The 15,206-nt window shown below is 44.0% G+C and overlaps 1 protein-coding gene across 2 annotated transcripts in view; it reads left to right on the top strand.

Annotated features, from left to right (window-relative positions):
• The window catches only part of LOC8031194 (kazrin), a 114,228-nt gene extending 108,395 nt beyond the window's left edge, over nt 1-5,833 (top strand). Inside the window, exon 12 of one of the 2 annotated variants that reach the window (XR_005715520.3) lies at nt 2,748-2,868. Coding sequence is in view for 1 of the 2 variants with exons in the window: in XM_029975488.4 (XP_029831348.2) it covers nt 2,748-2,978 (231 nt within the window). In the remaining variant the exon portion in view is untranslated. Of the gene's footprint in view, nt 1-2,747 lie in introns of both variants that reach the window. The other variant, XM_029975488.4, reaches the window with a different exon arrangement.
• Nucleotides 5,834-15,206: the final 9,373 nt, after the last annotated feature.

The following is a 15,206-nucleotide window of genomic DNA, read 5'->3' as shown; positions in this document are numbered from 1 at the left end:
AACCCTCTTGCATCTTGCTCATTTCTCAGTCCTTGTTTGTCTTTCATCCAACGTTCCGACAGTGCAAAATGCACAAACCACGCAGTTTTGATGAAAAGAAAAACTGCGCCATAGACACAAGCTTCTGTCATTTATTCCAAACTTTTGAGTTGGAATAGAAGCTGACTGTGTAAAATGTTGTACTTTAACTTTGAGTAAAATATGCCCAACAGTTCTGTCTGCTGTGAAATCTATAATCTGATATCAACTATTAGGGAAGGAATGTGTACATAGGATTTAACTGTGTGTCTTTTTTTCTGTAGCACTAACACTGTGTTGTTCCTATCCTTATTATGCTGTTTATTTGATGCTATCTCGGTTTCTTATACTTTTACCTTTGCCTCAGCATTACACATTTTGCATGTATACAGGGAATGACCTGCACTTCATTCAGTAACTTTTGAAATATTCACCTTATCCGAGACATTCCATTTAGAAATTTGTTTCCCCTTCTTCTAATATGTCGCAGCCGTTTTAGAATTCAGACAACTAAATTTTGCTAGAATATGAAAGCAGAAGAGGGACACAGAGGGCAGTACAGATGATGCAGGCACTGTGCCATTCTTTGGTAAATTTAAGCTGTGAGGAGACTGAGATATCTAAAGAAAAGGAGCAATGGAGCTCCCACCCAGAAGTGACAAGCTACCCACACCCGCGGCTCGAGCTGCAGGCACGGGCGACGAATCGTCGCAAAACCATCTGGCAGCATCTCCTTATCTGAGAGTCATGTGTGGTTGTAGCCAAGGCTCGCCACGCTTGTTCTATGGCACTAAGTTTTAGCTCTTTTTTTCCTTAGTTCCGGCATGGCATACTCTGGACAGCCCAACTTCTACTGGATAGCACAGAGGAGGATTTACCGGGTGATTCAAGGAGACGGCAGGTTCTTTAAATCGACCGCAAAATTCGGTGTCCTAACCTATCGCGCTACGACTTTGTGCAGCGTTGCCCACAGATGGTGCATTTTTTTTTGTAAAATTTGCAAAAGGCGAACTTACCTGAGGAAAAAGTAAAGAAAGAAAAAGGCTTAGCTCCTATGGAAACGCAGCGACGCCACCGGTCTGAAAACAACACGGCGCCGTTTCGCACGGGAGACAAGAGATGGCGCAACGAACGAGCATACGGCGCCGAGAGCCGGCGTGTTTCGCAGACAATCTTTTTGACTCAAAAGCAGTGCATGTTCCGCAGGCGGCGACAGTCGCAGAAACAAAAACGGGCGCGGTAACAACAAGGAACTGCAGTTCCTTGTCTGCTAAATAGACGCTTTCAGCGCGCGCCAGATTGAACCGCCTTGGCCGACCTTCTCTTGTCTTACCGCGATGCCGAGCCACTGAAGCGGGTGTTGACGAGCCTCCACAAGGGCCTATGCTGGCGAGAAGGACACAGTAATAATTAAAATGGCACTAACCTGTCCTGCTGTGGTAATGATGACGTGAAGCGAACGGAATAAGAGAGAACGAAAACTGAAGGTCGGTTATGGCGGCGCCCATGCACAGCTGCCTGAAAGCGTCTATACGCCGGCTCTCGGCGTCGTCTGCTCATTCGTTGGCGGCAATTGGCGTCGCGACCGCTTACGCCATCTCTTGTCTCCCGTGTGAAACGGCGCAGTGTTGTTTGCAGACCGGTGGCGTCGCTGCGTTTCAATAGGAGCTAAGCCTTTTTCTTTCTTTACTTTTTCCTCAGGCAAGTTCGCTCTTTGCAAATTTTACAAAAAAAAAATCACCATCTGTGGGCAACGCTGCACAAAGTCGTAGCGCGATAGGTTAAGAAACCGAATTTTGCGGTCGATTTAAAGAGCCTGCCGTCTCCTTGAATCACCCGGTAGTTTTCTGGCTTCCAACCACTGCTTTAGTATATTTGGAGGACAGGCAACAAATCTGAAATTGAAACGTGCCAAGTAAGGTGTATATTTCAAAAGTTAGTTGGTGGGTTATAGGTAATTAGGTGGCTAATTATCACCTTTCATTTGCGCGTTAACATCCGCCGCGGTCAACAACATTATCCGGAAGAAATCATATCTTTATTTCGAGTGTTCTTTCTTTTTTAACTTATTCTGCCTCTCCCAAATCACTTGAAGGACCCTTACTGAGCAGGTACCCACCAAAAGTGGAATGTGATTACTAATCAAAACCTTAGAGAATCTGGCACTCTCTTGGATCTGATTTAGTATGCATACTCTGACCAATCCAAAAATATAGAAGGCAAACAGCGGGCACCCTTACGAGCTCGGTAGTTAGCACCAATATTTGCACCCTTAATGAGGCCACACACTCGCGACTGCTTGAGACCACGTGCCTTAAAACCTATCTCTTACGACGAGAGAACACGCCGGTGCCATTTATCGAGCAGCTGTGGAACTACTCTACATTTCCTCATTCATTTTTCTTTTTTCCTTGGCTCGAAAATATTTTCACAATGTTATAAACAACTCGTATACAGCATATGCATTTGCTCTTGCAAATATCACAAAACCTTTGCTCAAGTGAAATGCAGTTCGAGGGCCACCTCATAGATGATGCCGGCGTGCCAGTTTGTTCTGCGAAACAGATCGCAAGAGCTCGGGCCTAAGCAAACACAAGTGTGTGAATGTGCCTTTACTCTCTATCTAAAACGCGAGCGAAGAAAATGGATTAAATAAAAGCGAGATGCGAATCAAGAAAGGAAACGAAAGCGACAAAACCCTCTCGTTTCCGCCGCGTCGGACCTCGCAGGACTCCATCGGACGGGCGTTTGGCCTGTCGGGCTCTTCCCCGAGACCCGGTAGCCGGAGCAGCGGCTCCAGTCCTCTGCTCCGGGCCTCCACCCTGGACTCCCGGCCTCCCTCCGTTCCCCGCGCGAGACGTCCCGGCACCCCCCAGCCCCCCTCCAGGGCGCCGCCTCGGCAGCTTCAGAGGGGATTCTCGTACGGGACCGTCGAAATCCTCACTGTGTCCCCGGTTTAGCGGCCTCCTCTCAAAAGCGCTCCACCGGACCCTCCCGCCGCTCGGACCCCGAGAAGCGAACCACTCGTGTGGTGGCTCGCGGACATCCGGAGGAATCGGAGTGCATCGTCAAGACGGAAGATGGAGGAAAGCGAGTTTCTCCTCCGTTCGGTGCTCTGCTGTGGTTTTACAATTTGCAGCAAAGTTGCCGTGGCGTTGCGAGTTCGGCTTTGTGCGCGGTGCATCGAACTCGTCTCAAGATTGTGTTCTTTCTTATTATATTTTATAAGCTCAGGTTTTAGGGACAGCTTGCGCATTCACATTTCTGCAAGTCTGGAGGGTGGGACCGCGTCCAAAGACTGAAGTCGGAAAGACCGTGGTGGCGCTGTTTGTCTACGGGCAACAATTCATACTTGCGGCATTTCACCGGCGTTGTACGACGCTAGCATAACCTCAACTTTGTATTTTTTTATTTTAGCCGGCGACCCCGCTGCATCCCCGCGCGTTGCAGTGCCGGACTCCTCGGAATACCTGTGATCTTTTTTTTACCCGACGCCTGGAAGAGTTTGTGGAAGCGGTTGTGAAAGTAGAACGAGGAGAAGCCGTCAAGTGCGACAAGCGCACAAATTTTTCTTCGGCTTGCGATACCTCATGGAGGGGGACCCCGACGCGTTCCCCACGTTCGTCGGATTCCTTTTCCCCGTCACTTCCAGGCATCGGCCTCCTTCCTTTTGGGCTGGTCTGCATTCCCTGCCTACCGCGTCGAACGTCACGATGACTTCAAGTTTGATGTCTACGACATTTGAAGCACACGGGAGAAGTTCAAGGTGCGGGTTTGGTCTTGCTCAAAGTTGATAAGTGCAAAAAAGGACAGGCGGGAACGTGGTCAGTGCCCCACATCCTGGGTTAGACGGGCACCTGTCACGCCCAACGGCATGTCAGGGCACCCCGCAGTTGGTTGCAGCCTCTAAAGTAACGCCGTTCCTCGTGTCTTTGCGAAAGGGAACAGATTTTATGCACACTTTTTTTTATTTCGCGAGCGATGTCTCGTGCGTTTGCAGGAACGACTTTAGTGGGATAGTCCCTTTTTTTTAGGTTTATGCGAGGGTTTGTTTGATACTGCAGCTAGACCGATAAATACATACTTCTACACTTGTTCCGCAACACTCAAAGTCACAGACATATCCTTACGGTAGCTCGAGCATGCCTACACAGCTTTGGAGAGGTCTGGCAGCGTGCCACGGCCGTCGGTGTTGTTGCGTTTAATCACCGACACTTGCGTACTTGCGAGTCAACCGTTGAGCGAATATGTTACGAATGTTGAACTAAATGTAGTTATTTGCAATATATATGTTATATTTATGCATAATGAATATCCTAAAGGACACTAAGATGGCTGTTATAAGCTGCTGCAAGTGTTGCAGAAGCATACTGTTACGACATGGATGCATTTAAATGTACAGAGTGAGAACTGTTGTAAGCTTATAGTAATGTAGTACTATGTATTGTGCCAAAATGAAAAGAGATGCTTCCGTGAAATTCTTAAAAGGGGCAATCAGTTATGTAAGAAAATAGAGTGTTGCAAAACTTGTTGAGTTTGTTCTTACACCTCTACGAGTCGAGTTCCTCGTTAATGAGCAGAGCATACTGTTTCTTAATGTTAGCCGACATGTAATGCAAGATGACCACTTCACTACTGAAATAGAAATGTTTTATTTAGTAGAAAACATGCATACAATTTGACATAGGAAAGTTCTCTGGAAATGTGCAAGTTTGTTATGATCATACATATCCGTGAGGCACATTTTAGTGGTAATTTGAGAAGGAAACTCTATTCTTTTTCAATCATGCAGCTGGGTTTACTGGGGACCCTAACGACATAGGCTTCATCAATAGACATACACTGGCATTTGTTATCTCGATTTTAAGAATTTATGGATGGGACTTCATTCCTGTAGGATTTCTACATGGCAAAGGGTTAAGAGAGATCTTGGGTACAGATATGTCATTTGCATGACCAATAGATTCTATCACATTTTTCTTTCTTGTGCATGTCTAATGAAGACCGAGGTTGGTCTTTTTTGGAACCTCGTGTGCTGCCATTGTCGTGAGAGAAAAGAATTTGCGTTTCTTTGTTTTCCTGGAGGGAGAAATTGGTCACGTTCACTACGTTACAAGTCAGCGAAGTTCTGTTTTTCATCAATAATGCAACATCTGGGTAGATATTGACATGGTTTGTCATTTATGCGTGCATTGTGGTGTGTTGCCTATGGAACTGTGTTCAGGGCTGGTCCAAAGGAATCATTGGATGGGGCACGACACATTTTATTGAGAAATTTTGTTAAATGACTTCGGGTTAATCTAGTGAGACAGGAATAGATACAAAGTGTTATGGTCTCAGAATTCTCATTATAGAGCTATTTAAGTAAAAGCATCGCCAGCAAAGTTGGTTTATGTGCTGTAGATATACATATAGGTCACAAAGTGATTGCAGAAATTTTATTTGGGAGCAATGTGCTACAACTTGGATTGTTTCAGGGTAGCATTTTATGACCTAAAAACAAAATTGTCTGCATCGTTGACATTCCATAGTGTCAGCTACACAGTTTATAAGCAGAATATATTATGTATGCCACTCTAATTATTTGCAGACTCCTTTTAGCTGCTCGTGTATGAATTCGGTGAATGTGGGCCACAAACATATCAAATGGAGCACAAGCAAGGACTGGTATGTGTGTGTGTGTATTTCCGGTTTATGTGAGTTGAAATGTGCCCTTACGTTCGGTGCTATGCATACAGAGAAGGAAATGTACTGTTGTCTGTTCATGTGTCACCATGCACACATGCAGTAAAAAAAAAAATACAAAGAAGTTGTGTGTCCCACTTGTTCATTTTCCTGGGTGCCGCAAAAACTAAAATCTTTTATCTAAAAAGAAAATTGACACTGGCGAGAAAAGCAATTTTTTTTGTTCTAATTTTTAAATGTATCATTACACATCTTACAAAAACACCGAACCTAGTAAAAAAAATTATTCTACTTGGTAAGGGCAGGCATGTCTGAAAATGAAGTTTCTTCGAAAAAAGTTTTGCCCAATATTTACGTTACAATATGAATTTTTCGATTTGCGAGTGAAACCGAAAGTGGACCCCTGCGAGATGATAGCGTTTGTACCCAACTAGTGTGTGCTCCGAGTTCGCTGGACCTTGGAGCACAGACACTAGACATTTGCAAGCATGGCGCCCCAACTGGTGCCCCATGAGTGCAAACGCGTGCAGCTTGTGCGTGAACAAAGCTTTGGCAAGCTTGAAATTGCATGGGCTTGTCCGCACGAGAAGAGACACGGCGGCAGCCAGTGGCCTTGCTTGCAATCGTTCATAGACGTTTCCAAGTACAGCCTGTGGGCGCCGCCATCTTGCCTCTGCTGTGGGTCGATCGTCTGATAGTCAAGCATTGCTGAGGCCACGGGTATGCCTCAGAAATGCTAAGCTATCGGACGATCTACCCCAGTGACCTCTGTGACAATTGCTGGATCGTGCTTCCCCACTCTGCGACTGCGGTTACCGGATGGGCATCAGTTGCGTGTACCGAAATCGACTTTTTGGAGCGTTGCAGAGGCCGGGCGGCAGCATGCTGAAGACATGTTTTCTACTCGTTTGTTGTCGTTCGCCGAAGAAGTTTTTTAGAACCTTGTGTAAACGGTAATAATGGCCTTCGAGAACATGTGAAAATTTTTACGAAAGCACAGCACCGCAGGAAACAGGCACAACTCGTTGAACGCAAGTCTCGCCGGTCTCGCGACGTGATCAAAGCTTCCTTGGCACGCCGGAGTGCTGTTGTCTCTGTGCCCTCATACACTTGGATACCGATCAAGAATCGATGCCATGGTTCACGACCTGGACAAGAATCAACCTTTCTCTATAGGTGAGCTGCAGGCAGTGCTAAGATCAGCCAAGTGTAATACGGCCCCACCCATGAGAGAATCACGATCTCAGCTCTCAAAAACCTCCCATAGAAAGCCCTACAACAATTACTAGACTGGATGAACAGAATCTGGGAAGAAGGTTCGATACCTAAAGAATGGAAGACCTCAACGGTTCTGCCTATACCAAAACCTCCAAAGTGCCCAGACGACATAAAAGATTTACGTCCCATATCGCTAACCTCTAATCTATGCAAAGTCATGGAGCAATGGTGTTAGCGAGAATAACATGGACCCTAATAAACGAAAAAAAAAAACCTCACTACAGGCAAACTGGCTTGAGATCAAATCTATCAACGTAAGATAGTCTAGCCCTCATCAAGAAGGATCTGTTCATGTACCCCCTGAGCAACATTCCGAAGGCCATGATCGCAAGAGACGTGAAGAAAGCATTTGCGACTGTTCCACATGAAATGGCTATAGAAGCCGCAAGAAGCAGGGGACTGAAAAGAAGAACCCTAAATTTTATCAAAGCTTTTCTTTAGACCGATGCTACAGTTATTATTGTAAATGTGAACAAAACGACCAAGACTAAATATGGAGGTGTACCATAGGGCGCAGTCATTTCACCAACGGTTTTCAATATGGCTATGCCGACTTGGCATATTTGAGCTGCAAGATGTCGAAAACAGAGGGTACTTCTACTATATATGTGGATGACATTACCATATCATCCGCCGGCTCTGCGCCCGAGCAGCGAGCCAGGCTCCAACAAGCCCTATGAATCAGATCCGCCTTTCTCAGGAGGGCTGGACTCTACAGACAAGATGACAGTCATGAACATTGTATGCAAGCGTGCGAGAGCAAAGCTGAATAGGAGACTCCATGGAGGGAATTCAAATTCAGCGCCAGCCAAGCATCAGAGTCCTGGGTCTCTCATTTAACCAGGACAGGGGAACTGCGAGTTGCCTCAACTAGCTAACAACACAATGGAAAGACGGGACAAAACTTCTAAAGGGGATCTCGAGCAGATCATGGGGAGCAACTTCTACGGAGGCTAGTCAAAGCTCCACTCTAAAGCCGTCTACAGATTCATGCACCTGGACCCCCCCTTCCCCCGAAATAAATTCCTGGCTATGCCACTGCGACCAAGCTCGCAGAAAACAATATTGCCATCAGTGGTCAGTTTTAGTTGCTCCTCAGGCCCCATCCCCTACATCTAGCTGATTCCCTTCCCAATTCTCAGCTCATGCCGTCTTGCCAGGTGGTATCAACCAAGATCGGGGCAATCACCTTTTCTTTTCAATAAACGCATTTACTACTAGCATCACAGACCCGGACACCTGTGTCCCATCCACTGCTGACACCCTGGTAAGTTTGTTGCAGTGGCATAGCCAGGGGGGAGGCCTATGGGGCTTCAGCCCGACCCCCCCCCCCCTTTTCTCCCTCTCCTCACCTCAAGTCTTGGACATCCCAGAAAAAAGTCTGGCTAAGCCACTGGTTTGTTGGTCTCATTTTTCACAAAAAGGTAACCTTAAAAGTTTATCGGCTAAAATCACCACCTCGGTGTACGTTTGGTGAAAGTTTAGAGCAGAGATATTTATCTTTAGCATGTGTAGCGGTTTCCTCTGTCACTTGTGTGTTACAAATTGACATGTGCGTTTTTTTATGGGATTCGGCCGATAAAATGCATCTTGTGTTAATACAGAAAACTCGCCTGGTCTCTGAGGACAAAAGTGCCTTGGTGTTCGCTTCGAAGTACCGTGTGACGATGACCGGCCACTCGGCAGATGGATGCAAAATTAGCACCGACAGGCAAGGTAAAATGGTGGGCAGTGGTGGTAGACTCGATTTCTATATATTTACAGAATTTTTTTTAGAGAACTAGCTTCCTTGCATAAGAACATATACTTAGAATTTCTGAAAAAAGGAAACTCGCTCTCGGTAGATTCTTGTCGACTTTACTAAAGCGTTCAAATATCTAGATCATAATTTGCTGCAAAAGTAGTATGGATTTCATGGCCATGTATAAAAACTTTCATGTTCGTATTTATCTTCCCACAGACAGTATATTCATATAAATGGCATCATCTGGAATAAAACCAATTGAATTGGGGGTTCCCCAAGGAAGCATTCTCGGGCCCTTTTTTTTAACAGCAAAGCTGTTAAGGGCTAGTTTCCCCACTATCGTGTCCGGCGGTGTGTCGACACAAAACTTGAGCGAGTTTACCGTCGCCCTACGTCATTGTCTCGCCTACCAATCGTGTGTGTCCTCTGTCCTGTGACGTCGAGATTGCGCTAGCGCTCTTATCAGTTGCCCTTTGGACTTACGATGGGTCAGTCGCTTGCCGTTTGTTCGGAGGAAAAAGAGCTGGAGCGCAAGGAGCAGCGACAAATGGCCGTGCAAACGCTGCGAAGCCACGCTTATAACAATCAGTTTCTAGACTGGAAATAATCAGTTTCTAGTCCAGATACAAAATAACTGGTTATAACGATTGAAATTTTGGGTTTTCTCACTATCGTTATAAGTGGGTTGCACTGTACTACCGTTATCGCCTCGAGTTCCACTACGTCAAGTCGTAATTCCGAATCCCCGTGGAGAAATAGTGCAACCAACCTCTGCTGTGTTGTCCTCGCGCAATGCAGCAGAGGCTGGTTGCACCATTTCTCCACGGGGCGTGGTGCCGTCGGGGCCGAGATGTGCTCCGATCGCAAAACGAAACTTAAAAGCACATAGAATTTGTGCGGTTTTTCAGAAAGCCGTAAAATTCTTTGCGTGGCTTCTATCGTTCTGCAATTTGTTGATTTAGTATTGTTCTATGATGCTGAGCAATTTTGTAATTAAAAGCATGCCCTTAAACACAATATTAAAAAAGTTAATTATGCAAAAATAATTAACTATCTAATTGTCCCAGACTTTAATCATTTTTCTAAATAGGCCCCTGGCCCAGGACCAGTATGACACAAGCCTTTTTTTGTTGCAACGCATAGTTTTCGCAATATTGAATGTGTCCACCTTTCGTGAAACACCCTGTAGATACCCAACACGAACTACAGAACCTTGGGAAGTACCCTTTTTTAGAGTGAATTACGGCCACCAAAGCAGTGTTGGGGAAAGTACATCTAAAAGGTACTTCAAGTAAAGTACAAAGTAAATTAGATGTGATGTACTGTAAGTAAAGTAGTACACTGGGTGCAGGGATGGGCAGTATTTCAAATACAAGTATTTGAAACATGTATTTCAATTACTTTGTGTATTTTGCATTTGTATTTAACTACAAATTGGGTAATGTATTTGACGTGTGTATTTAAATACTAAAATGTGGGTATTTCAAATACAATTGTAATTAAATACAATTTTGTGGGCAAAAATACATCCCTCAAATTTATAGTCACTGTCCAGAGCAGGAAGAAAACTACGTTCTGCACCGAATGCAGTGTCTCTCAATCAAGCACAAGCGTTTAGTGACTTTGTGGTTACGGTGCTAGTCCAGGGCAAGAATAGTGACGAAATCGACATTCACAGGCAGACTGGCTAAATAAGTGCCTGTGACAACTTGTGATGCTTTCCAGCCTGATTTCCATCCATATTTTTACCTGGAAGATTCTAAATGCGCGGGTCGTCCAGATTTTCGTAACTGGTGCGAGTAGCAACAATAAAAAATTCTCTATTAGTGCTGCGCGTCTTGGTCGTCTCGGTTCTTTGTTGGTCTATACCAAAATGTAATCGACAAAAAAAGCTGCTTGAAGCTCTAATTTTTTCACCTATTACGTCCAAGCTGATTACTTTTTTTTTTTTGTGATTATATTTCTATTACATTACTAGAGCCTCGCACACTAACTCCCGAATGTGCGATGCAAAATTAAAATGACATACCTAGAAACCCGTTGCAGGTGCCCCGAAGTCGGTGACGCAAATTTTGAGGAATGTATTTGGAAAAGTATTTGGAGGAGACCAAGTACATTTGGTTGTATTTGTATCTTGTACTTAAATGCTTTTGTGGAAATGTAATTAGATTTGTAATTAATTACATTTCTGACGAAGTATTTTGTATTTGTATTTTGATACATATTTGCATGTATTTTGCCCATCCCTGACTGGGTGTAATGTACTTGAAGTAAAGTGCTATAAATACAATGTACTTTCAAAGTAAAGTACAAGTATTTTAATTCAATCTTTCATGATGTCCTTTAATTTTAACTGGTGTGCATTGCCCAGGGGTAATCAGGGTGAATGACCTATTTTCAAAAACAGCGGCGAATATCTGATAAAGTCAAGTGGCCACAGAGTAGTTATTTTCAAGAATAGAGCTAAATTCAAAAGTACCTCCTCTGGATTTGGCACCGCTTGCACTGGATTTTTGTACCCAAGGGTGCTAAATATATACTAGGAGAGAGCATAACGTCAGTGAGTGTGCAAGCGAGCTGGTGATATTTAATCATAATGTGATACCTGAGATTGTGGTGCGAAAAAATTGAGGGACTTTCAAGTCGAAGGAAGAGACAAAAGAGAATGTCTCAAAACATTGTGGCGTTCTCCTCTATTGTCTTTCTCTTCGACTTGAAAGTTATAATTGTTCTGCACCACAGTCTTGGGGGCTAGGCTATGATTAATTTTGCCCTCATAATATTTTAAACCTCCTCACTTGCGCTGAACGATCAAGAAGTAGCAAGAGTTCAAAAAGCTACTGGAAAGCCGCCCCCAGAACAAGCGGAGCGATGCGTCGTCTGCTCACGTCTCTGCTGAGAGTGGAATACCCCTCCCAGTATTTCTTCGGAGTTGACAAAGTATCATTTCGTGATACAAATTTAACGAAACCGAATTTGGGGAATGTACTTTAAAGTCGGGAATTGTACTTTCCTCGGAAAATACCAGAAAAAAGTACTTTAAATAAAGTACAAGTACATTCTCAGAGAATGTTCTTCAAATAAAGTACAAGTTTCCTAAATCTACTTGAAGTAGTACTTTAAGTACAATGTACTTAAAGTACTTCCCAACACTGCACCAAAGTGTGGTATACCGGAGAGCATCTTACGGGAAATGTTTACTGTCGAGACCAGTTATAATGAAGTCGGTTATGAGAAAATAGCGGCCACAGTGAAGTGATCCCGATTTCCCATTCCCTTCTGTACTTCGTTAACCGAAGTCGGGTATAACGAAATAGCGGATATAGCGAAGTGACTTCCGATTCTCACTGACTTCGTTATAACCGGTCTCGAAATTCAAATGTTTATTTCAAACTAAATTGTCCAGAATAATTGCTGAATTCTGTTGAGTTAATGTTTTCTTTCACGTTTATTTTAGTGAGGTTCTAACTTTCTGTACATGCTGTCACATGCAAATTGCATCAATATGACCTCTTTTATACAGTTAGTTCTCTTTTCTAATTTGTTTTTCATTTACGTATTGCATATGCAATATTTTAGTTCTATACAATTTCTTATGGTGGCTGCATCACAACTGCTGCTTTAGGCGGCTCTGGACTCATCAGGCTGTTTTTCACAGCTTTTTTTCCTCTTGTCATCTGCTCAACATTCTTTTTGTTGGAAAAAATAGAGGTACTATCATAAAATAAGATGCACAAAAAAAGCCAGGACAAAAATGTATGGCAGACAAGCGCAACGCGTGACAGACAGAATAGGGCTTCAGGAAGAACGAAGAATAGTCCCTTACCCTGCTGCACATGTGTCGTTCAATAGCGTTCAATATTGAATGGCACATGTGCCATTCAATATCCTGAAGCCCAGTTGTGAGTGAGCGCTTGCTGTCGTATGTGTCCTCTTTAAGTCCTGGTGTTTTTTTTTGCGCTGCTGCAATAAAAGCACTATTATTATTATTAATTGCTTACAACAAAGCGTTGTCAAGTGTTTATAAAAACCAGAGTCTATGAGTCAATAACAATAATAATCCCTGGGGAGGGGGAACAAAGGACAAACACAAATCTTCATACAAAGCTAGGTTTGACCTTTGTCCCCTTTGTTCCCCTTCTCCAGGGGTTATTATTTCCATTCTTGTCCAGCTCGCTTGCACCTTTGCATTAATTGTATTAAACTCCCTAAGTGTATGGTGCGCAGCAATGGCATAGCCAGAAATGTTTTTCGGGGGAGGTTTGGCTGAGGTGGCCGGGATGTCTATGAATTTGGGTGCGAAGGCGAGGAGAGGGGGTCAAGGTGCATCTGGAGGAGGGGGGCTGAAGGCCCATACGCTCTCTCCCTGGATACGCCAGTGGTACCCAGTACACTGTTCTGCACTCAACGCACTAATATGTACACGAGCTACCAGCTCATAGAGTATAAAAATAACAGAGTTTTTGTCAGTTTTATATGCCATTTAAAATACAAAAATATTCTAAGACTGCCTCTGAAGTTGTAGCCTGTGTGTGAAAAGTCCTGGATGATAACTTGTTGCTGTTTCTGATTTTAGAATTTCTCCAAGATCTCGTAAGGTAGTAAGATAACAATAATTGTAGGTTCTGTAGCACGATTTCCAGCTTTATAGCCTTCTTTTCAGCCCCTTGAGATCGAACCGTGTCGCCACTGCGCGGCGGAAATCGGAAACATGAGAAAGCGGGGATACCGCCGTGAGTACTCTGCTACGGGCGCATGTTCAGAAGTATGGATCTCGACGATCCATACTTCCGAACGAGATCTCGTTTCTTCCTACTAAAGGTTGTGTTGCATCGTTTCACAGGCATAAAAATTCAGCAAAGCGATTATTATTAAGTTGGATGCTTCGGCTTCCATAAAATCATAGTGTTGTGGTTTGTATACAACCGCTGGTCCCCATATTAAACTTCACGTTGTGGCGCCGAAATATGAACAAGGAAAGCCTTTTAAGGTGAAGTCCTTTGTAAGTTATTAATGCGAAACCATTAACTGTCCCATAGAGCGAGCTGACGTCGTAAGTTTGAAGCGCAAAAACGGCACCTAGTTTCCTCAATCCCAAAGGAGCGAAGTAAAGCTGATGGATTTCGCCTTCAGTTCCATTGGCTGGCGCGCGTCAACGGGGACCGTGCAAGCCTGTGTCCTAAAAAGATAATTACGTCAGAAATATTAAAGCAGAGATTTTTTACTTTTTTCTGACTTTCCCCAGCACAAGATTTCGATTAAACAGGAATGAAAAATATCGCAAATAAAGCATCACTTGAGTAATCTGAAGGTTAATCGATAAACTGCCCAGTCCCGATATGCGTTAGGTGAGGGCGTCATGGTGCGGGTCATTTGTTGGAGCTGCAGAGTCTACTATGTTTGAATAGAAGATTATTTAGCCAGAAATTTATAATGTTTGCCTTTTGACATCCACAACCCTCACCAAAAAAACTGAAGCGGGTGAACTCGCACTACCGAGAAAAACATCTAATAACACTCATGCTACTGCGTTGCTCGGTTACACCCGTTTGTTTGGATATTGGTACGGATATGAAGGGAAAGGAATGTGCCAGAGGAAAGGAGGTGAACGACGTTTCGACCAAACGGTCCGACTGGTCGAAACGTCGTTCCCCTCGTTTCCTCTGGCATCTCTTTCCCTTCATATCCCTCCCCACATCTTCATATATTATAAGTTTGTTTCACTTGTCCTGCCAACGAAGTTTCCGGATCGTAACTAGAAGAGGCACTCTCTCCTCGTAGCAACGAAGTATAATTGTTCCGACTCCGAAAAACTTACCCACACCATGGCACAATAAAGGGAAACATTGGCTGCAGTGGACTGATACAGCACTAAATTCTCTTCATGTTAAATATTTATATTACTGCAAAAGCTAAAAGTTGCAAAAGCAAAAATGCATAATTCCTGCGATTTCAGTCCACAGTGTCCGTATTATGTTATCCGGGTTGGAATTCATTGTTTTGTTGAATTCCCACGCTGGCGAACCGATAAACTTATTTTAAAAGAAACAAATATTGAACATAAATAGTGCAGTTCCCCCGGAGACAGGCATCCGTCGTGGTGATCTATGTTTCCTAACGTCTGCCTAGAGCATACTACGCATCCACACGAGCGATTATTTAAATTTACGTCGTACGCTGGTAACACGATTCGATCTTCATTGAAGCACGAACGTGTTACCAGCGTAACACGCTGGTAACACGTTCGGTGGGAAAACAAATTTGTCGCATAGTATCGGTGGGAAAACAAAATTGTTTTCCCACCGATACTATGCGACAAAATAAATGCAAGAATCTGCACCGTCTCGCGGCGCGCGAACGAGGAGAGCCCGAGGGGTGGCCACGGTGGCCATGCTTCTATCTTTGATGATAATGATGATAATCATTATCATTATCATGAAAATGGTGGAAAATATGATCAATTCCCCGCTTTGATGATAAT

The sequence above is a fragment of the Ixodes scapularis genome, unplaced genomic scaffold, assembly GCF_016920785.2.
Source record: "Ixodes scapularis isolate PalLabHiFi unplaced genomic scaffold, ASM1692078v2 PGA_scaffold1__304_contigs__length_218370807, whole genome shotgun sequence".
Taxonomy (NCBI): Eukaryota; Metazoa; Arthropoda; class Arachnida; order Ixodida; family Ixodidae; genus Ixodes; species Ixodes scapularis.
Note: the sequence above shows the minus strand (reverse complement) of the source record. Positions and strands in the feature narration are given on the sequence as shown.